This window comes from Vicugna pacos, chromosome 4 (genome assembly GCF_048564905.1).
Source record: "Vicugna pacos chromosome 4, VicPac4, whole genome shotgun sequence".
Lineage (NCBI taxonomy): Eukaryota > Metazoa > Chordata > Mammalia > Artiodactyla > Camelidae > Vicugna > Vicugna pacos.
The window spans coordinates 62,525,985-62,548,406 of NC_132990.1; the positions used below are offsets into that span (position 1 = coordinate 62,525,985).

The following is a 22,422-nucleotide window of genomic DNA, read 5'->3' on the forward strand; positions in this document are numbered from 1 at the left end:
AGCAGACCACTCCAGACTCCTCTGTACAAATCCTTTCCCATATCCCAGGTTGCCTGGGGCTCTCATGCACTTCTTGCACAGAGAGCATTTTATTTTCTTAAGAGGGTTTTGTCTCTAATCATGGAGCCAGATTGGCAACATTGATAAGACATTCCAGATTTACTAACAAATATTATTCTAAGAGATGGCTGGGGAAACATTCTCTTATCAAGCTGGTTTTGTACTTACTGAGAAACCTTTCCTTTCTCCTTTAAGCAAAGGGTAATTCCTCTGTCCAAGATGCCCTTTCCTAGAGGCCATCTGCTGCCCTCCCACCTTCTTTCAGGACTCATTCAGGCTTCACTTCCCTTGTGAAGACACTTCTGAACCAGGTGGAGGTGACCACACCCTTGTGTGTGCTCACGCTGAGCCCTGTGCTGACTGGTTTGAGAAGCTGAAGGCTTTAGGACCTTAACCTCCCAACTGAGAAATTAGAAATTAGTTTTTATTTAATTATAACTCAACAAACATTGATCAAGTGCTGCTACACCAATCACCATGTTCAGGAACCACAACATGCACCTCTCTGCCCCTGTAGTCTCTTGGCAACAAGAGTAAGAGCGATTTCATTGCCAAATTTGCCTTCAGACCCATCTGTGAAGTCTGTCATAACAGGGAGCATTTATAATAGTGGCCAAGGTGCTGGAAGTCACTCCCCATGTCACACCGACATGCTCTTAGACTTTACAGAAATGCTCGAAGTTAACATGTTCCATACCCATGGGAAACAAATTGATAGATTCCTGCTTTACAGACAAGTCAACAGAGGCTAAGAGAGCAGTAATGCCCCTCCCACCCTTGACATATTAGTTCAGGAACATCATACAGATTAGAGGATGTGAACTCATTGAAGCGCAGGAGGGTTCTCAATGTCCAGCCTCGTCTCAAGCAAAGATGCCTTGGCTGGGCCAATTAGCCAAATCCTTATTTAAATCTCTTTGAATATTTTAGAGAAAAATATCCATTTAGCAATCTGCATGTACTGTTTGATCAGAGTTATCTAGTGGTATTCATATAAATTTGGGTAGAGTGCAGAGTCTGTCTTGTTCTTCGTCGTGTCTTCTGGGTTAAGGTAGCAGACATAAAAGGTTCTCAAGAACACCGTGCTGAGTTGATGCTAGTGTTGAATTTTTTATTTGCATGTGGAACTCATACCTGCTTGTTTTGATACATGTGTACATAATAAAGAGAAAGGTAGTTCTTCTCACTTGACATAGATGGCGTGAAAACCAATTTCTTTTCTTAAGAATGTTCATAAGAAACATCAGCTCTCTTTTCATTTTTCTAGGCAAAGCACTGAAATATGTGTTTGGGGAAACTGATGAAGGATTTCGCCTCTGAAGGATTTACAGTTTTCTAGGGCTTGGGATTTTGTTTCAGGGTCCTGAACTGAAGCAAATGCTTCATAATACAATTGTACAGTACCTGGGCCCTCTGGTGACAAACGCATACTAGGAAGGCATGGAAAGGTCCCAAGTGGATCATCCATTCATTTGGTGATCAGTGTTTTAATGTTTAGAAACTCACCACTCTTCTAAGCAGCCATGATAATATGTCTGCCTTCTTCTGCCTTTTTTTCCAATTAGTATTCTCATCAGTAAGGCACATAAAGTGTGAACGTTGGGGCCCTAAATTTCGTAGCTAATCCACTGTCTCTGTGGATGCTCCAGAAAACTTCCTGGTTATAATTACATCTGAATGAGGAAAATTAGGAACTAAGAGGCAGAAGACCTTCATACAATGACATCTGCCTTGCCCCTATAGCAAGAAAGCTCCAAAGAAGGTTTTATCTTCTTTTGTGTAATCCACCAAAGAGATGTCACTGACATTCACTGTCAGCTTGTCCCCTTCATGCAAGGAGAACATGGCCCCTAGATAGATGGGTTGGAACCAGTTGCTGCCTATTTCACACACTGACTTGGTCCCCATTAGGAGCTGGGTTGGCTCGGGGTAGCTGTCTGTTACCTTGGTGATGACCACGATAATGGAGTCTGGCTTGCTGAGTCGTCTCCGTGGACTGATTTCGCCACACTCGGATGTGGTCCCTCGGAATGTGATCTGAGAGTAAACAAAGTAGTCTCCTGACTCTGGGATCACCAGGAACTTGTTGGTATAGTTCATCCGGTTCTTGGTGAAGGCCAAGCCAAGTTCATGTTCCCAGTGCAGAGCTGGGAATTGATTTTTCAAGGGCTGTGTGGGAGTTTGTCTCACAACTGCAAAGACAAGAGGGAAGTTTCATTTGCTTGTGTCAGAACTTGTGGACTTTGCTAAAAAGAGTCTTACATCGTTCTCAAAGAGTAAAATGCTTGACTAAAAACCAACAGCTAACAAGATCCTTGAGAAGGAATGAGTAGAGGATACGTGAGTGGACATACACATCTGTTCAGAGATAACATCTTAGGCAGGTGACTTGAAGAAAATCACTTTGCCTCCCTAAGCCTGAGTTTTCTTGTTTGACAATTTTGAATTTTACCTAAGCCCTGTGATCCTGGAAAACAGTGAAGGTTAAACAAAACAAAACAAAACAAAAATCTCCTTACTCTTTTGTGTTTTGGAAAACAGCTTACTGCAAAGAACCACTCTTCCCTAAAGACTTAGATAAGATTTAGATAAGGCTGGTGGGTGCCCCTACCTTCTTGTTTATTTGTGTCAAGACTAGACACTAGATCCTCTAAATTCCCATTCTTTTCTTCATAAATAATTAATTGAACTATCTTATCCCCACTGAGCCACTGAGCAAAATACTTATTCACTAAACTTTGGTCAAGCTTCTCTCCTTCCTCCAGGCCCCTGAATTTTGGCTCATCCTCAACCTAACCCTCAACCCTGAGCCGCCCTCCTGAAAATAGGCTGGCCTCAGGGTAAGACATTCTCTGAGCCTATCATGCCAAACTTTTATCCCACTTCCCCACACCTGGTTCTTTTTTGCTTTGTATATGCCTCTCTGTAAAGGCAAGACCCTTTTAGTCTAACTGTTGAGACACTTGCAGACTTTACGGTCAGAAGTTCTCCCAGTTGCAATAGTCCCTTCCTCCACTAACTCCTCATGTTGCCACAATCCTATTGTATAAAGCATTTCTTTACTACATGAGAATGTGTTTTTTATTTGATATATCTTTCCTTGAAAACAAACAAACAAGAACAAGAGCAACAACAAAATGTGAAAGGACATAATAATACCTGTGGAAAGGCTTAAACGAGATGGTGTGTATTAGGAATAGCCTCTAAACTACGTTCACTTTTATTAGCCTTTTTATTTCAGAAATGCTTGCTGCAGAGAAAGGACATTTGGAGACAGAGTCAGATGTTCCCTGTCACTCCCCAATTCCACTCCCTTTGGCTGTGGCTCAAAGCCACATGAAACACAGGCAGTAATTAATAAAAAAGGGCATCAAATATCTAGAACATTTTGCAAATGCTTCTCCCACACCAACAGGACCAAAATATAATCCAAAATATAACTGACTTGTGGAGTGAAAGGGACCAGGGCTCTGGGCCATACAGGTCCATTTCCAATCCTGACTCTACAACATGTAGGTTCCTTCTCTCTGAGTCTCAGTTTCCTGCCTGTGACCTGGAGATAAAGCTCCCTCATAGTCTTGTTCCGAAAATCAAATGAATGGAAGAGACATGGACATTTTTGCCATGATGGCTGGATACAGTGTTACTCAACACATATTTATTTTCTTTCCCCAAATAAACTAACATCTTTCATATTGACAGACTGAAAAATAAGCCTGTTTCATCTTAGATATATTTATATGTTCTTATGTTTGCATTATTTGTAAGTATATATTATATAGAACATATGAATGAATGCTCTTACAAGGTATGTCTAGTGTAGAGAAACCATTGATTCAAACCGTTGATTTCAAACAAGATAACCTGTGGGTTGCAAATTTTCTTACAGGTCAGAAGAATATGCTTGCTTTTTAACTCTCTAGTTTTTTCAGTAGGTTTTTAACACATATTTCTGCACTGTCTTGCTCTTTTCTCTGGAGTCTTAGAGGTATAGGCAGCTTCAGATGTGAGGTGCCAGGAATTTTGACACTAGACTTGGGAATCTGGCCAAATGGTGATATTAAGAGATTACTCTTAATCTCTTTACATCAATGCAAAATTGTTAGAAATACCTACCTGAATGTAAATGCCCAATAACTGCATCTTGAATAGGGCACAGATGGACTCAATAAATTGGCAACTTAGGGGAGCTTTCATCTTTGACTATGTTCAGAATTACGTGAATCTTCGAGTCTGAAAAAAGCCATTTCTGAATGACTGAGTGTGCTAATGAAAGGGAGAGAAACAGTAGAGAAAGGAAAAAAGCTAATAGAATCTGAAAGAAAAATGCCCAGGAGACATGGAACTTTGGACCCTTCACTGGAGGAAGACATCTGAAAGCTCTGACTGAGAGGAGGATGTTACCAAGAGATGTGGTTTCCAGTTTGAAGCTACAAGAATGAGTTCTGGCAAACACTCAGGCCCATGGCCCATGGTCTCCTGGAAAACACACCAGGAAGAATTACCTGTCAGATGTGCCCTTGGCTTATCTCCACCAGCTCTAGGAGGTGCATCTGTAAGGAAAGGAGAAAATGCTTTGTATGAGTTAGAAGGTGACTGGAGTAAAGACACCATTTGGAGAGTTACACGGTGCCTGCAACTGGAGAGAAACATTCCTCTCCTCCAGCTTGTCCAGGTCCACTCTTTGCAGGTACCCCACCCCACCCCCCACCCTGGGGCAGGGCAGCCTCAGGAGAAATAATCTTGAACACAAATGAATCTTTGGGCAGTTATCCAATCTGTCTGAGACTCTTTTCTTATCTCTAAGATAGACACATCAAATCCTACCATGAACGATAAGTGCTCAGAATAATTCCTGGCATATGATCAGTGTTCAGCAAAGCTTGCCTTGCCTTTCCTTTGCTTCTGTTGCTTCTTTTGCTTCTGTGGGAGCTAATTGGCCTTTTGCCTTCTTCATGGTTCCTTTAACCATATCCACCAAGCCATCTGGATGGCCTAACAGGGCAGTTCTTGAGTGGGAACTACTCTGTAGCTATATGACCTTGGCAAATCTCTTTCCCTCTCTGGGCCTCTGCTTCCCTACCAGTTCTCCAGAAGGCCTCCAAATTTCCTTTTGGTTCTTGGAGATGATTATATAGGACAAGTGTCTTCTAACTGCAGTGATAAAGTTGATGGTATTGATAATAGAAAGGAAACATCATAGCATACTTTTGACCTACTAGGTATTGTTCTAATACCGTTGTAGGAATTAACTAACTTAATCCACACTAACCCTGGGAAGTAGGTACTATTATAGCCATTTTTATAGGCGAGTAAACTGAGAGAGAGAAAGATGAAATTATTTGTACAAAGGCTGTCAACTCCACAGGCCATGCACTTGGCCTTGGCAGCATTTTGCCTTCCTAGTGACTGGGGAGGTGCCTCACTTCTCTGGGTTTACACCACTCTGAACCTCTTATATCCCAGAACAGTGAGAAATGTTCTTGTTCCTCATAAGAAAAGGCATAAAATATAAACACACTTACAGACTCGCTGATGTGAAGGTCCAACCTCCTGTCCTTTTGGAGTCTATGGGGAAGGAAAGATACGATTCAGATCATCTGTGGTCCTTTTGACCCCACACCCACACTGCTGCCCATAATATAGGCATGATTAAGATGCTGCTACCCAGCCTGGGTACTCAGAGATAAGGGAAATGGAATGAGAATATTTGGTTGGTGGGAATCTTTCACCCGAGCTCTCTCGTTTCCTCCTCCAGCACCTCCGTGATCTTTCTCTATCTTACACTCGTCTCTGAAGTGTGACTTCAAAGTTCTGTCCTTAGCGCTTTCTTCCCTATTCCATTCTAGGGCACGCCAACATCTTGTCATCACTTCTATTATTTGAACAAATAATAACATTTGTTTTATTTTCTTTTCTTCACCACAATTTAAAAATTGGAACTATTGTAAAAAATGATACAGAAAAAGAAATGATGACTACATCATCTTTCTCATCAGCCCCCACAATTCTGCCTTGTTTCCATGCAATAGATGAAGACTTTTTCATCTGTGCAATTCTAGTTTGTGAGCCATTTCGGATGCCTTGTTGGTTGTTAAAGAGTAGCTGCTTTGGGGGCAGACAGACCTGAGCTTGAATCCTGATTTCACTATTAATTAACAATATGATTTTCAGCAAGACAATTTCTCTCTGGGCTTTGGTGTCTTCATTTGTAAAATGAGAATAATAACATCCCTAGCCATAGATAACTCCCAGATTTGCATGGAACTCAGGAGCAAAACTTAACTCTTAGTTTAGGAATAAAATCACCATCCTGCATTTTTCCAGTGTTTCCCCAAAACCTTCTCTGATATGATTTTGGCTCAACCCAGAGTCTTCTGTTTTGGTTCTTGTATCTACATGGTCTCCACGAACAGTGACCCTCATGTCATCATGAACACTTGATCAGTTTTACATCTTAAAATTCATGTGTGTGTGTGTGTGTACGTGTGAATGAGTTGTGTGTCTGTGTGAGTATGAGAGAAGACAGTGTCACCGGTGGGAGAGAGTGTGAGTCACTGTGTTTTTGCATCTGTGTATCTGTGTCTGTTGTGTGGTGTTGTGTGCATGGATTCTCTACACACGCATGTGTAGCTGTGTCATTGTTGAGTCTGGGTCTGTGTGCAGTGATAACAGAGATCTTGCCAGGGCACAGACCACCAGGCTCTTTTTACTTCCAAGCCATGTTACCTAACCTCTACTGGAAGCCCTTTGAAGGCAGAGATCTTGTCTTTGAATGACTAACTGACTTTATTGTATCTCCAGCTCCCTTTTCTCCACTTCCTAATTCATTAATGGCCCCACTACTGCTTCTGCTCAGTTACCAGACCTGAAAGTTGTGTCTTTCTTCTTCCAAAAACCCAACCTGTCATTTCTACTTTGTAGTTTTTCTCACGAATGCCTCCACTCCAGGCCTTAGCATGCTGCTCTTCTGAATTCTTCCAGTGGCCTCTTAACAGGTCTTCCTGCATCTGGTTTCTCCTTTTCTTGAATCTGTCTCTTAGTCTGCCTTCAAAGGGCTTTTCCTAAAGCATCACTTTATTGAGACACAACTCTGTTCGTAAACCTTCAGTGGCTCCCCATGGCCTTTAAGACACAGCCCCAAATACTTATCGTGGCAATTATCACCCCAGGCTTGTTACCCACTATTTATTCCTCTCCAAGTTCTCTGTGTTCCAGCCATAAGAACCAGTGAATATTTCAGGGGAGCTGAAAAAGGCAGTAAGTGTTGCTACTGTTTATTGGATGAGTAGTGACACTGCTGTCCTAAGCCCGTCACATGCATTATCTCCTTTAGTCTCACAGGGACTCCCCAAGTTTATATCCTCATGTTGAAAATGGGGTTTAGATACCTTAAGAAACTTGCCCAATGTCTTACACCTGTAAAGTAGAGGAGTAGGATTTTAACCCAGGCCAATTGACTCCAGAATACTAAGCCCTCAGCCTTTGCTCCTTACACCTTCTGGGCAAGCTTCTCATCTGCTGAGGGCGATGGATACCTGCCAGCACACAGTTCCATGCACTGTGACAGTGGGGAAAACAGAGAGTCCAGAAAACAGGAACCTGGCCCAGAAGTGGGGGAATCAGGGAGAATTACCCCTGAACTGAGTCTTACAAGTTCCCACAAGTATTAGCCAGCTGATAAGAGATAATGACCATTCCAGACAAGGTCAAAAGCTTGTGCAAGAGTAAGGAGGCCCAACGGAGCATGGGAGCAGTTGGGAAACTGCAAGGATTTCTGCTGCCAAATGAGTACATTATAAACTTTTAGCATAGGTTCGTGAGTAAAATGGCTTTGAAAACCTAAACCCAATCAACCTGACTGCTTGTCCAGCATCAATAACTCTGATGGGTTTGGGAGGTGGAGAGGCAGCCTGGAAATGAGCTTATCCTGTGGCCTGTCTCCTTACTCACTGCTGACAGAGCTGATAAAGGACTTGGTCATTTGGCAAGGCACAGAACGGAAGGGGAGTTCCCACGGAGAATGGGGAGAGCTTGGCTGCTGCTGCTTGCGTAGGAAATGATGCCTGCCACACTTGGCCATGTTCTACTTCATTTAGTACTCTGCTGAGAAATCTTGACCATCCTGATTCTTTTTATCTAAGCAGACACTCAGCTAAGAGATTGGAGCATTTCTTTTGGCTCCAAGTTCCATTGTCACTAGCAAGTATTTGGGATGTGAACACACTTCCCTTTGCTCTGCTGGATCTGTATAACTTGGGCACATACTTTATTTTCATATACGGATGGGCATGTACGGGCTTTAGTGGCCCAGAACGTCACTAAATACCTGGAGGCTGTGATGGTGCCGGTTGGCAGGTTTGAAGAACACAACATTCCAAGAGTCCCCAGGAAGAACATCAGCTGGGGTTCGCTTTCCAAGAACAACATCTAAAGACTTCCATTGCAGTTTCTCTTAGTAATGACTCTGTCTGTCATGGGAGGAAGATTATTGTGACAGGAAGCAGGAATGAATGAAGAGGAGATTTGAGAGGATGAAATAGTGGGTTAATTGGGGAAAGTTTTATGCATGTGAGCTGGCTCAATGCCTGCTTTTAAGATGGCTGCTTATTAAAAAATGTCAGGCCAATAATTGGCTTACTGTCTTCCAACCCTGACTCATCTCCATCACTTCTGGTCTTCCTGGGGCACCAAGGAGATAAAGGCTCCCAAGGAATGCTAGTCACTGCACTATTAGCTTCCCAGTCTTTATAGACATGGAGTCCAAGAGCACTCCAGAGGAATGTGATTTATTCCCTTTTAAATGCCTGCTCAGTCCACTGTGGAACCAGGATCCAATTTTATTTCTCCTTCTGAGCATTTGTCACTTCCTCAAGTGTCGTTATTTATTTGTGGGCTTACTGCTTTTCTCTCTCTAGTAGAATTCAAGATGCATGCAAGCAAGAGCCTGGTCTGCCTGTCTTGCTCACCACTGCATTCCTAGTGCCTTGTACAGTGCCTGGCGTGCCTGCTGGATTATCCAATCTGCAAAATATGCTGATCCTCAGGCATCAGAAAGGCAGACAAGAGAGAGCAGAGGATGGAGTAAGACTCAAATTCACGGACCTTAGCCAGAGTTTTGCAATTCAAAACATTGGGAAGGAGACCTTTTCATTTTAGAATACATGCAAAGTTTTGAGGTTTTGTTTAAATTTAAGCCATTTAATTATGTAGAGGTGGGTGGCCATAATCTTTTAGTATTGGGGCCTCTCAAGGTTTTCACTGGGCTTTGCTTGGAGCATAGTCATGGCTCTAGAAATGTTTGTTGAAAGTTGTGAAAGTTGGCCAGGATTAGAGCCAGAAAAATTACCCTGGTACTTATTAGCCCAAGCAAAGTAAGCTGGTGCTTTTCACCCCTTAGTTCTTACAGGTCAGGGAATTTTCACTCTCATTTGATTTTCTTTCTTTTTCCCTTCTTGATTTTTTTTTTTTTTTTTTTTTTGGTAGGAGATGGAAGGCATGTTGAATGGTAATCCCCGGCTCAAACTAACTGTGACCTATTACTATAGGCATTTGGGGAATACTCTAATATTTTGAACAAGGAAGAAGAAGGATGGAAAGGAGGAGGAGACGGCTGTCTAGTTGAGTGCACACTGGTGCCAGGTCCTACTGCTGTCTGTGTGCGCTCCTTGCCTAATACTCCAGCCACTCTCAGAAGAGGCGATCACTTTTTATAGTTTTTGTATGCCAAAGGGAAAGAGCATATGGAAGGTCTGGGATCTGAACCTTTAGAGCAAGTACAGACTGGCACATATCAGAAGCCTCATAAACATTAGCTGATTACATAATGGATGAGCCTGAAGCGGTCTGGTCTTTGAGAGTCTCTTATTGGCATTTTCCCCAGAAAAATCCCTTGAGTGTATTTTAACTAATGACCCATTTAGCCTTTCTCCCATGTTCTGTGCTCACTCTCTACTACATTTATAAACAGGAAGAGTTATCTATTTCTTGCCGTCATGAACGCTGCAATTGCAAAGGCATAAATGCTTTATGGCCCATAACATCCTCCCAGCGCTTCCAGGAGAAACATACAGACGTTTACCTCCTTGCCTTTTCCTCTGGCAGCTCCCTGTTTGTACTTGCACAAGGATAAGTCCAGCCTGGAAGCTGTTTGATTTCAAAGCCATTTCACTTCACCCTCCTCCAAGGCGCACTGGACAGGGCTTTACATGCTGCACTCAAAGTGGTGCCAAGGGAAAGAATGTGGTGTTTGCAGCCCGGCAAATACGGAAATTTCCTATTTCCTAGCAGCCACCTAACCTCAGTAAGACTCAAGTTTCCTCATCTATAAAAACAAACGATCATTCTTCCCTCCCAGGACTGTTGTGATAGCTAAGAAACACCGTATATAAAGTGGACATCCAATTCATTTTCCTTCCTTCTTTGGGCCCAGTCAGTCCTTGTGGTATGCATTCTTGGTTCCCCTTAGTCTCACCACTCTCGTGGTAAACGGAAGCCATCCTTGAGTTGTTTGTTTGTTTGTTTGTTTTTACGACCAGCTACAAATTTGGATCCTTGCAGAGCTCTGAATGGCTTCCTCCTTATCCCAACAGGAGAGGCATCCTCATTCCATGGTTCACTTCTAGACTCCTGCCCTTTCAGAGTGCAGAGGGGTTGAGAGAATGGGATACACCCCACCCATTTCAAACCCCAAGCTTTTTGTTCGTGTCAGCTATCGAGCCTCACTAAGGACACCAGGCTAGGGGACGACCTCTGATAGCCATGGTGCTGCGGCAGCTGGGCTGCGTGCGGTCTGCTAGATGAGGGCGCTGGGCACTGTGTTTACTCCAGTGAGAGAATGAGTGGACCCTGGAATCACCAGCTAGGAGCAGCGGTGCAGGTGTGGGAGTCACACCCGCAGCTCGCTTGCCCTCCCTGCCTTTCATTTCTTCAGTGCACCTTCACCCGCTCTGGTTTCTCTGCCCTTTCCCCCGAGCCTGACCTTAGAAGTGAGCTAGGCTTGTCCTCCAGGTGTGCCAGGACTTCCTGAGGTTACAGCAGAGGCAGCGCCAAGGAGTGTTTGGCAGTTTACAAAGCACTTTTATCTCAACTATTTGTTTCCTGTAGACAGCACTGACGGGGGCTTATCATTACTGTCTTCATCCAAAAAAGGGAACAGCTTGAGTGAAATAAAAGACTCGATGGCAAAGTGAGTAGAGAAATAATGTCTGTTGAGCATCTGCATTATGGGAATAGCTTTCTGGACATCTCCTTGCAGAATTCTCAGCACAGTGCTCTGAAGAAAGTATGTTAACCTCCCCACTTTATATACGGGGAGTATAAGGCTTAGGGAGGTCCGGTACGTTGTGCACCCTTCCATCCTTCTCTCTACCCAGCAAACACTTAGTGAGCGCCTTCTGTGTGCCAGGGACAGTTAGGTGTTCCCAGGTGAGGGCGGGAATTAGTATTTATGAGCACTAACTATGTGACAGGCATTTTCTAAGGTGTCATTATTAAATCTTCCTGACCCCCAGGAAGTGAATAATTTACTGGTTTTATACTCAGAGGCAGACTAGCATACTGGTTAGGAGAAATGGACATTGTAGGTTTGAATCCCAGTGTCACTCTCACTGTGTGACTTTGGGTACAGGACTTTGCTTTTCTAAGCCTCAGATTCACCATCTCTAAAATGGAGATAAATACTAGTACTTTCCTCATTGTGCGATTTCAAGGATTAACTGAGATGTTGCATGTACATCAACAGTAAGTGTGTGTTGCACGTGTTACATGCCAGACCCCATGCCAAGAACTTCATAGGCATGAACTCATGTACTCTTCTCAGAACCCTACATATGGAAAGCTTAGAATGGAGTCTGGTATATGATAAATTGTTACAAGGTCACAGTTGTGACATGGTGGAGCTATGGCTTTCCCTCCAGTCTGTGTACCTCTGAAGCCTGAGCTGGCATCACTATGGGGTCCTGCTGGTCTGGGTGGAGACTAGGGGGGGTCTCAGGGACATGCATGGGGGAAGGGGGTGCTGCAGGGAACAAGGGCCAGGAGCCTTGCAGGGATTTTTCAGGAAGGGGTGGAAATGAGATTGGAGGGGACTAAGGAGAATGTGGAAAGAGTGAGTGCAGATGATTCTAGAAGCAGGCCTGTAGGGAAGGACAGAGATGGGCATTGGTGCTATCCTGGGAAGCAGTGGCATCCCTGACTATTCATCGCACAGTACTGAGTGCCCACTCCGCTCCGGGCTTGAGCTGAGCCAGTGTGGTGCGTTCTGTTATGCCTGGAGCACAGACTCTGTGCTGGAGCAGCGTCTGGGAGAGAGGAAGGCCTGGCTTCCGGGTACCTGTGGGCCAGAGTGGGGCCTGTAGACCCATCCTGAAGGCAGTGGATGCCACTGAGGACCAAACGCAGGCCCAGGCCAAGGCCAGTGGCAGCTGGTAAGGGATGGGTTGGAGTGTGGGTTGCGGGTGCAAGACCAGGGTGGAGGAGGAGGCTTGGAGATAGCTCACAAACGTCAGAGACCAAGAAAAACCCTCCAGTACCAGAACCTGCTCTCTGGACTGGTGATGTCAGATTCCAGGGCAGGTGCTGAAGTTGCCCTCTGTGATGTAATTTCCATGAGCAGGGAAGTTCCCGGGACAGAATTGCTACAATTGCTAATTCCCCGTCCTCTGCCACATGCTTTAAGGATTTTATTTCTAATTATCCCTATTTCATACACAAAGAAGCTGAGGTCCAGGAAGGTTAGTTAGGTAACATAGCTAAGAAGTGGCTAGGCCAGAATTCAAGCTGGGTTTGAACTTGTGACCCATGGTTTTTCCATGATTCAAATCTATCTGACATCATTCTCTAGGCGTCTAAAGACCTTAAAACATTTTACTGCCTCTATTTTGTTTTGTATAGGTCACATATACGTTTTGTATAAAAGGATATAGGTTCAAAAATGTCTCCTCCTTTCCCTTGGCACCCAGCCACCCAGCTCCCCAACCTGGATGCTAGCAGGGTTACCAGTCTCTTTGGTCCTCTTCCTGCGATAGTCTGTGCATTTATAAACACATTCATACATGTGAACATGTGTTACTTTTTCAGAAAATGAAGTGTTCCACATTCTACATGCTGTCATGCACTTTGCTTTTTTCACTTAATGGTATATCTTCAAGAAATTCTCCATCCCTGCGTACAGAGACGCCTCAATTTTAAAAAGCAGTGGCAGCTGAAGTTTTCCATTGCATGCAAGGACCGTGATATACTTAATTGATGCCATATTTGCAGACACTTCACCTAAAGACAGTTGGCCCAACCTTCTCAACTCTAATTTTGATTTCTGCTGTGCAACTTACTGATAAATTTGTCACATGAGAGCTTTCCTTACACAGCCCCTGAAGGGAGAATCCAGTTTAAAAAGTATTTTTGTGTGAGTCCTGGTAGCGGTTTTGGTTGCTGCTAATGAGAACCTGGAACACTACTTCACCAGTTCCATTGCCTTTCCAGTGTCTGGTCTAGGGACCCAGCAAGACTGGAGTTGGTCCCACTTTCTGGGAGAATGAGGGCAAGTAAGCATAGAAGTAGGACATCGTTCTAGGTCTGCCCCGATCTGCCCCGTGACCCTGAACTTTACCTTCCCTCCTCTGATCCTTGGTTTCCTCAACTGTAAAACGAGATTAGACAAGACCAAGGGTCAGCAAGCTTTTCCTGTAAAGGGCCACATAGTAAATATTAACTTTGCAGGTCACATGGTGTCTGTCGCAAATACTTAGCTCTGCAGTTCAGTGTGAAAACCCGCCAAGGCTGTGCATAAGTGAATGGGTGTGGCTAGATTCCAATAAAACTATTTACAAAACAGGCAGTGCATGAGATTTGGCCCTTGGGTCATAGCTGCTGAGTCGTGGGTTAAGGGCATTTCCATCTCTTAATTTATTTAAATATGTGAAGAGCTTTCCTACTTAGAGGAAGGAAAGGGAAAAACAGCCAACCAGCGCCCATGCTGCCTGGCACTTGCCAGTAGCTTTATGGAAGCTGCTTGTAATCCTCACAGCACTGCAGTTGGTGGCTTTAAGGGGATTACTCAGGGAGCTTCTGTATGTTGTTCACTCCCTTCCTTTCAAGCTCCTTGGAGCCTCTTCTTCCCAAGCCTCAACTCCTGTGTTGGATTAGAAAAGGTTCTCAGGGATGCTGGCCTCCTGTGGTGGTTCTGAGAGTGGAATGAGAAAATCCCTTAGTACAGTCCTGGCAGAGGGAACAGCGAAGTAAGGACTGGGAGCAGGAGAGCGCTGGGAGCTGAGGGAAGCACGGAGCTGAGAGGCCAAGGGCTGGGGCGGGGTGGGGGTTGTGGAGGGGAAGGGGAGAGGAGTGGGAGGGCACAAAATGAATCCACAGAGGCAGGGCCCTGATGCAATGCAGCGAAAGGTTCCAAGAATCATTTTGGCTCCTGCGTGGAGAATCCAGTCCAGGCTTATCTTTACAGAATTTCTTGTTTTACGGAATCCTCCCATTCCCTCCCCAACACATAAGGATGACCAATTCATCCATCCCTAAAAAGGGCAGATGGAAAGTGTGTTCCTTGATCAAAAGTTCAATTGTAGTGGGGGGTGGCGGGGGCAGGCAACAGGGAAGAGAAACCAGAGACATCTGGATTTGCCAACTCTGAGACTTAGCTCCATCCCCTCCCAGGCTGTGACCCTGCTCACTGGGGCAGGCGCTCTCTCTCCAAGTTCCTCATCTGCCAGAAGCCACTGCTCACCCTCTCACCGCATCTCTGGGTTGGTGTGACTACCCAGTGGGATCTCGTTTGTGAGAGCTCTCTACGAGGGAGAGATGGGAGCTAGTATCATGGCATTACTACTGTCAGTATCGTCCTCTGCTGCTGGGCCTGCTTTTCAGACCTGTGAATGTATTTAAAGGTCTGGGTGACCCTCTTATCTTAATTCTCCCCGTATTAGAAGTGAATTGCCTTGGGCCTGGGCCACTGTGAGAATGGAAAATTCTTTCCATAAACAATCTCAGATTCCGTGGATTTAACTGAAGTCTTTGGACAGAAGAAGAGGACAGTGGGGCTGGATTGGGGGTGGGAGGGAAGGTGATTTTTTGCCCCTAGGTAAGTCTGAGGAAGTCCACTCAGGTAGATCACCGTGGAGCTTTGCATCTGCAGGGCTTCTGGAATGTTCCAGGCTTTGGGGGAGACAGCTCTGGGTTCGAGTTTTGGATTTAGGTCTTACCAACCGTGGGATCTAAATCATAACGACAAATGTAAATAAGAAATAAGAGGCTTAGTTCCTCTGTTGAAAATAAGGGAAGAGATTTCTTTCCCTTCCTTTTTCCTAGAGTGTTTAGGTTAGGAAACTTGTAAGTACTTTCACCTCACTTTGAAATGTACGTAACTCCTTCTGAAGATCAGATAGGCCTTTTCTTCCCCACCTGACATGAGAGCTGGTTTGTCTGAAATGTGATCCTCAAGACAGATAATGCCCCCATCTCCCAGTACCTTAGATAGGTACCTAATTTAGGTGGGCAACTTGCTCTAAGTTGCAAAACTGCTTTCTATCATAAAGAAATGAGAAATTGATTTTTTCCTCTGGTGAAAGCCAACGAAACTAACACAGATGGTCACATCAATTACAAGGTGAAGTTTGTATGAACTCCGTGAGACAAACGGTGTTGTCCAGTCCTCTTACCACAAATGTGTAGCTCCCCCACATTCCCGACATATAAACTGCCCCTGTACATGCTTTATTAGTGCTGTCAGAGTACTGATACTAGTATCCTTTTTGGGTAGGGGTCAGGCTCAGGAAAATGAAGCCACATGCATATTTTCACATGGCCAGAGGTTACTGAGCTGGGGATCAAACTCAAGTGTCTCAGATGCCCTGGTTTTTCCTCCTTGAATCCCATCTTCTTCTGTCTCCTCTGAGCTGGCTATTCTGTGAACCCCTCCAGATCCACTCTTCACCCTTTTTGACTCTGCCCTGTGCCCTGTGAGGCTGACCTCTGGACACACTCGCTCTCCATTTGCATCTGGCCAGTGCGATGAGAGGCTGGTTGCAGAGAGTGGTCAGAGTTTTCCCTCCCCACTTTCTGTTCCCTCCCTGCTGTTTTGGCAGACGGCTTTCCTCAACTCAGCCCTCAGCTCCTCCAGGCAGGCCCTCTGTTTGCCTCTTCAGGCCAAAGGGTGGTGGCCAGCTTCACACCTTTGCTTGCCCCAGATGCTGCCAGCCCTGCAGTTCCCATTAATCTGTTTGTATGTTATCAAATCAACCTTTCTTAAACTCTTTAAACATTCTTCTTTAAATTTCTGCTTTGAATGGGTCAGGTGTCTCTTTTCAGGACTCCCATTGCTGCATGTGCCCCAGCCTTACCCATGTTTTCCTCCTTCTTTTGATACACCAAGAAGTTACACAGCCTGGCCAAACCACAGCTCCAAAAGTCCCCACATGTCCACTCTCCAGGGAGACTGGTTTAACGATGACAGCCTCGCTTTAAAGCCTTTCATCTCTCAAGTGCTCACAGTAGGGCAAGCATGCATCTCCTTCCCTCATGGGGCTTCCTGTCCAGTGCTAGGTCATGCCTCAAACTCTCTTCCTGATTGGGTGAATCACTGACCCCCGCTGGGCTGTGGCATTCCAGCTGCTGGGCTTGTAGATCAACAAGACATGGGCAATCTCAGACACTGTTTTGGGTAAAAGGAGTTATCTCCCATCAGGACCCAGGAGAGCTCGGGTTCCTGGAAGCCACTCAATGCCTCATTCAAGAATAACCATCTCTTTCTGGCCAAAGAAGGCTGACTGGACACTGCAGTTTGACTTTGTAGGAGCCAGCCGCATGGTGGTCTAGGGGTCGCAGCCTAAAGCTCCTGCCCTTCCACTCTCCTCTAACATGAAGAGCATTTCTGGTTATCTGAGTATTTCTACATTTTCTGAATGATGGCATGTGGCCATGGATGCTGCTGTCTGAATGAATCTTGGTCTGTTTGCTGACGCTGGTGGGTGGTGAGAGTTACACATTAACCATGGCTCGCTTACAGTGTCTTTGCTTTGAGGTCAGCCAGCATTGCTTAGAAATGTTTCTGGTGAAACCAACTGAGAAGCCCGTTTTCTTCTCTGGAATTTAATACCTTGGACTGAAGTTAAATCAGTTATCATAGATTATGCAAGTGAGTTTTTTCAAAGGGTGTCACTTGAATGTGCATTTCTCAGGCTCTATAGTTTTTTAAGTTCCTAGTCTAGAATTATGTTTTCCCCCTGTTGCCCATAAGCACCTTCCCACTGTTGCACTGTTGTCTTCCCTAGACCCTATATTCTTTTTTGACTAAGCCCCCAGCAAGACCAGAGAGATTGACAATCAGGTGGGAGGTTCTTTCTTGAGCTTGAAAAAAAATTTTCAGAACCCAAGAAAGGAGGTTGATTAAGTAAATTATAGCACATGCGTATACAGGAATATAATACAACCGTCTATATCATCATGCTGCTGTGAATTTACTAACAAATAAAATCATAATATTGGACTAAAAATAATCCCATCTTATTGAAAATATGGAATTATATACCTCAAAATGTTAACAGGAGTCACCTCTATGCAGTTATGCATAATGATAATTCTCTCCCTTTTGTTAATTGTGTTTTTTACCTTTTTTCAATGACCATGTGTTAATTTTGTAATCAAAGAGTTCTCTTTTTAAAGAAAAGGGATGTTCCCAGATTATCAGAACACTATGATTATAATTATCTAAAATATGTGGCTTGAGCTTGTTCCCATACAAACATAAAAGGGCACAATTCATCCCCTGGAAATACTGAGAATAAAAACCAAATCAGACCTCTCCGCCCCTCACATTCTACACTTCCTTTGCAGATGAATCAAGGTGCACCGTCCAAAGCTGTAATAGCAGCCAGGTGGCTGCAGAGTTCTGCTGATCTCCCAGGTCACTGCAGAGTCTTGCTTACCTGGAACACACAAGCCTCTCCTTGGGCCCGGAGCTGGCCAACGAGCAGGTAGGTGGTGAGTCCTGCCAGGATGGGGAGTGATACCAGGCAGCAGGTGAGAGCCCAGTGTGCACTGCTGCTCCTGGATGCTGACCCAGCTCTGGCCTTGGGCCTGCAGTCGCCGTCCTCAGGCAGCATTTCCACGCTGGCTGATTCCCCAAAGCCCAGCCCCAGATCCTCTGCCATGCTCCTGCTGGTCCTGGAGTTGCCTCTGACTCCTCCTGGCCAGAGAGACCCCCCCCATTAAATAGAAGCCCAGCTCTCACAGTGGGTGAATTAATCACTGCCTGCTCCTCCCCAACTCCCCTTTTCACAGCATGCTGTTCCCCGCCCTACTAGGGAATGCACCGCCTACAACAGAAACCAAGTTTGGTTTAAGGGGGGAAAAAAAAGAGAAGAAGAAGAAGAAAGCTTTCCCAAGCATATTTATATACAGTGTGCTCATGTGCTCTTTCCTTCGTTTACAGAAGGAAGTTAGGAAAGTCCCTGGAGGAGGAGAAAAAGAATTCATCAAGTTAGTGGGTGGGACAAATGGAAATATACCTGCTCCTAGCCCTGGAGGCCTGCCAGCTGTGCCAGTCTGGGGACTGTGCTTCCTCTGGAAGTGAAAGTGAGGATGGAGAGGCGTGTGGTGTGGTTTGCAGACTGGGAAGTGGCAATCATGTTTGCATCACCACTTTGCAAAGTATGCCATGCCCTCTGTCTTTTTGAATCTCCTAGGAGCTCATTCCTATTGCATAGATGAGAATACTGATGTTCTGGAAGGTGAAGACACTTGCCCTAGGTCAGCCAGGGATTAAGATGGAGGAGCTAGAAAGAAGATCTAGTTCTTTTAAATCATGGTTTCGGGTTCTTGTCTCTACCACTAGGTTGCCTGTGAAAGGAAAGTGTATTTCTAGCCTGTGTTGACCAACTGTCTGTGAAGGAAAGACATTGACTTCTACTCTCTGATGAGTCCAAAGCTGACTGAGCCCAAGCTGGGTGTGCATGGCAGCCACAACATGTAATAAAGGCTAACAGTGATTAAACACTGCTTTGTGCCAGTCACTCTTCTGAGTGAGTTAAATGTATCTATGAAATTATTCCATCCTGAGATAACCTTTTGATGTAGTAATGTTGTTATTCCCACTTGACAGATGAGGAAATTGAAGCATAGAGGGTGTGCAGTAAAGCCAGGGTTGGGACTGGGGCACGCTGGTTCCAGAGGCTCCTAACTATTACACTGCACTGCATGTGATGCTGTACAGTGCACATACACAGACACCCACACCCACTGCAGATCATCCCTTCCAGTTAGGGGTTGGGGAGGCTTCCTGGAGAAAAAGGTGGTGTTGGAACTAGGCTGTGAAGCTTAGGGAGGTTGATATTGGAGAAGAGTAGAGGACCCTGCAAAAAGATGGACTCCAGAAAGAGGAAAGCTTAAGGATGTCCTGTGGCATGTGGTGGAAACTACTCTGACTAGTGTCTCCATTCAGTTGCTACTTCTGCTTATATCCCAGCCTAAACACTTCAGACTACTTGGAAAAGCCTTTCATGACCTGGTCCCTGGCCACCATCAACCCTCCTCAAGTGTCCAGATCTTCTCACACCATTTTCCCAAGCTGCAGCTCCCCCAAATGCACATATGGACTAGCGGCATTGTTGTCCATGCTGTTCCCCTCACTGGTCCTTTCCTTTCATATCACCAAGCTCCCCGATTTCTAACTTCATGTAGATATCTTTTTGCATCTCCCTGCCTCCAGGATTAGGGGTGAGATGCTCATCTATGTTCTGATAGCCTCCCCTTCTTTCCCTTTCATTGAATACTTCCTACTATGATGTGACTGACTATTTTTTCCCATCACTCTCATACAGATCTAAGAGGGCAGGTACTAGGTCATATCTCTTCCCTGTGGCTGTAGCTCCTAACATAGTAACTGTCATGTAATAGACTCCTAACCAACACCTACTGAAATAAGCATCTAACATATTTTGAAAGAATCCCAGCAAAGGATGATTTTTTATGTTCCTGGGTTACCCATTCTTGGTTTAACAAATCTAATAAGAAACTTTCCCTTAAGACTAACCTAAAACTTTGCTGTTGTAACTTTTAAGCACATAATCATACTTAATATCAAATTATCTTAAAGAGATTTACAAATGTTTTCTTACCCTTGTATTTCTTATTTAGAAAATTAGTGTGCTTGATCAAATCAGTGTCTTAAAAGTAGTAAATGTAGGGGTTGGGAAGGTATAGCTCAGTGGCAGAGTGTGTGCTTAGCATCACGAGGGCCTCGGTTCAAGCCCCAGTACCTTCTCTAAAAATCAGTCAATCAATCAATCAGACTACCCTCCTCCTCCTCCAAAAAAAAAAACCTCTAAAAAAAAAAGGAGTAAATGTATAGTTTCAAATGAAGAGGTACGAATTATCATCTACAATATAAGAAGGCTTCAAAAGATGGTGATTACTAAAAACACCAGACCGGGGATTGGAGACCTGGGTTTCAGTGCCTCTGTTGTGTGACCTTGAGGACTCTAGCAGACTCTCCTCATTCTAACGTATCTGGCTGTCTGCAAAACATAGTAACTAAGCTTGTTATTCTGCTGTTTAAAGGATGGGTCAGTGGATTCTGAATTTGTGCCTGGGGAATGTCCTATGGGAAGAGGATTAGAGTTTTTGGGCACAGACCTATAGACATCTATTTGAGATAACTATAGATGTAGATTTACATATAGTTGTAAGAAAAAAATACAGAGAGATTTTATATGCCTCTTACTCAGATTTCCCCCAAGGCAACATCTTGCGTAAGTATGTCATACCACAACCAGGAAATTGACACTGACATTGATATTCGGATCCTACCAGCTTTATATGCACTTATTTGTGTATATGTATTTGGTTCTGTGATATTTCTCACATGAGTACATTCATGTGACCATTGTTACAGTCAAGATGCAGAAAAGCTCCATCACAGAGATCCCTCATGCTACATTTCATAGTCACAGCTGCCAGCCTTCCTGTCCTCCTCCCTTCACCTCTGGCAAACACTAATCTGCTTTCCAACTCAGTAATTATGTTATTTGATAAATGTTATCTAAATGAATCATGCATCCTGTATATTTTTGCATTTGGCTTTTTTTTCTACTTAGCATCATTTCCTTGAGGTCCATCCAAATTATTGCATGATTAATACTTCATTTCTTTTAATTGCTGTATGGCATTCCATGATATGAATCGACCACAGTTTATTTAACCCATTACCCATTGATAGCCGTTTGGGTTATTTCCAGTTTAGAGTTACTGTGAATAAAGCTGCTATGGATACTGGTGTACAGGTTTTTGTGTGAACAAGTTTTCGTTTCTTTGGTGTAAATGCCCAAGAGTGAAGTTGCCAGGTCATATAGTTGGCATACGTTCAGTTTATAGTTATCTGCCGGCTGTTTTCCAGAGTGGTTTTCTCATTGTACTTCCCTCCAGCTGTATGCGAAAGATCCAACAGTCTCTCTGCATCCTCTCTCCAGAATATGGTGTTATTCCTATTTTTTATTGTAGCCATTTTGTTAAGTATGTAATGATATCTCATTGTGGTTTTAATTTACATTTCCCTAATGGCTAATGATGTTGAACATCTTTTCATGCACTTATTTGTCATCTGGATAACCTCTCTGGAGATTCAGACATTTTGGTTGCTACAAGGTACTCCTTCCTTCCTTTTTGATTCTCAGTGGATCTAAGGCAGAGGAGTCTAAATAGCTTACAGACAAATGACGAGTTGTTGCACATGGGTGCTTACTACTGGGTGCAAGATATTGTTCTAGGTGGTAGGATAAAGCAGTGAAGAGAACAGACAAAAACCCCTGCTTTTATGAAGTTTATATTCTAGTGGGGGGAGATGGCCAGAAGACAAAATAAATAATTTAAATTTATAGCATAGTTGATGGCCTTGGTGCTTTAGGGAAAAATTAAAAACAGAAAGAGCTAGCTTATTTTAGTTGCAATTCAAAATAGGATGGTCAGGAAAGGCAACTTTTCCTGAGAGTAGATATTTGAATGAAGACCTAGTGTGAGGGGAAGCCTGTGGGTGTCTAGTAGACGGCTCCTGACCTTGAAGCAGGTGTGTTCAAAGAGCATCAGGATGCCCAGGATGGCTGGAGTGGTAGTGAGGAGAACAGAGGCTATGAGGCCAGAGCAGTGTCAGAGGAGGCTGAGCACACAGGGCATCTAAGGTGGGACTTGGGCAAGACTTGGCTTCTCCTTCAGTGAGGTGGAGACTCTTTGGAATATGTAGGGCAGAAGGTTGGCCAGTTCTGATTTCACTTCAAGAGGAACATCCTGGCTGCTATGCTGAAGGGAGAAGGGTGGAATCAGGGAGACAAGTTTGGAAACTGCTGCAGTAACCAAGGTGAGGCATGATGG

General features: G+C 44.3%; 1 protein-coding gene and 1 long non-coding RNA gene across 2 annotated transcripts in view; one reads left to right on the top strand and one right to left on the bottom strand.

Moving 5' to 3' along the window:
- Window positions 1-19,069, top strand: part of LOC140696141 (uncharacterized) — a 101,853-nt gene extending 82,784 nt beyond the window's left edge. The window contains exons 3-4 of the long non-coding RNA XR_012072223.1: window positions 17,896-18,035; window positions 18,896-19,069. This is a non-coding gene — a long non-coding RNA (uncharacterized lncRNA). The remainder of the gene's footprint in view (window positions 1-17,895; window positions 18,036-18,895) is intronic.
- On the bottom strand, window positions 1,326-18,338 carry TNFSF15 (TNF superfamily member 15). Its single transcript, XM_006211369.4, has 4 exons — window positions 17,988-18,338; window positions 5,586-5,628; window positions 4,566-4,613; window positions 1,326-2,252 (listed from the first exon to the last, which is right to left on the bottom strand). The coding sequence occupies exons 1-4, from the start codon at window positions 18,210-18,212 to the stop codon at window positions 1,798-1,800; spliced, it is 771 nt and encodes a 256-aa protein (XP_006211431.2). The 5' UTR covers window positions 18,213-18,338; the 3' UTR covers window positions 1,326-1,797.
- Window positions 19,070-22,422: the final 3,353 nt, after the last annotated feature.

What these genes read in the sequence shown, in the direction of transcription:
- TNFSF15 (XM_006211369.4), bottom strand. Translation starts at nt 18,212, where the DNA reads ATGGCAGAGGATCTGGGGCTGGGCTTTGGGGAATCAGCCAGCGTGGAA. An exon ending in ACCTTCACATCAGCGAGTCT is followed by an intron (nt 4,614 to 5,585) that starts GTAAGTGTGTTT and finishes CTTTCCTTACAG; the next exon opens with ATGCACCTCCTAGAGCTGGT. An exon ending in GCCAAGGGCACATCTGACAG is followed by an intron (nt 2,253 to 4,565) that starts GTAATTCTTCCT and finishes TTGTCTTTGCAG; the next exon opens with TTGTGAGACAAACTCCCACA.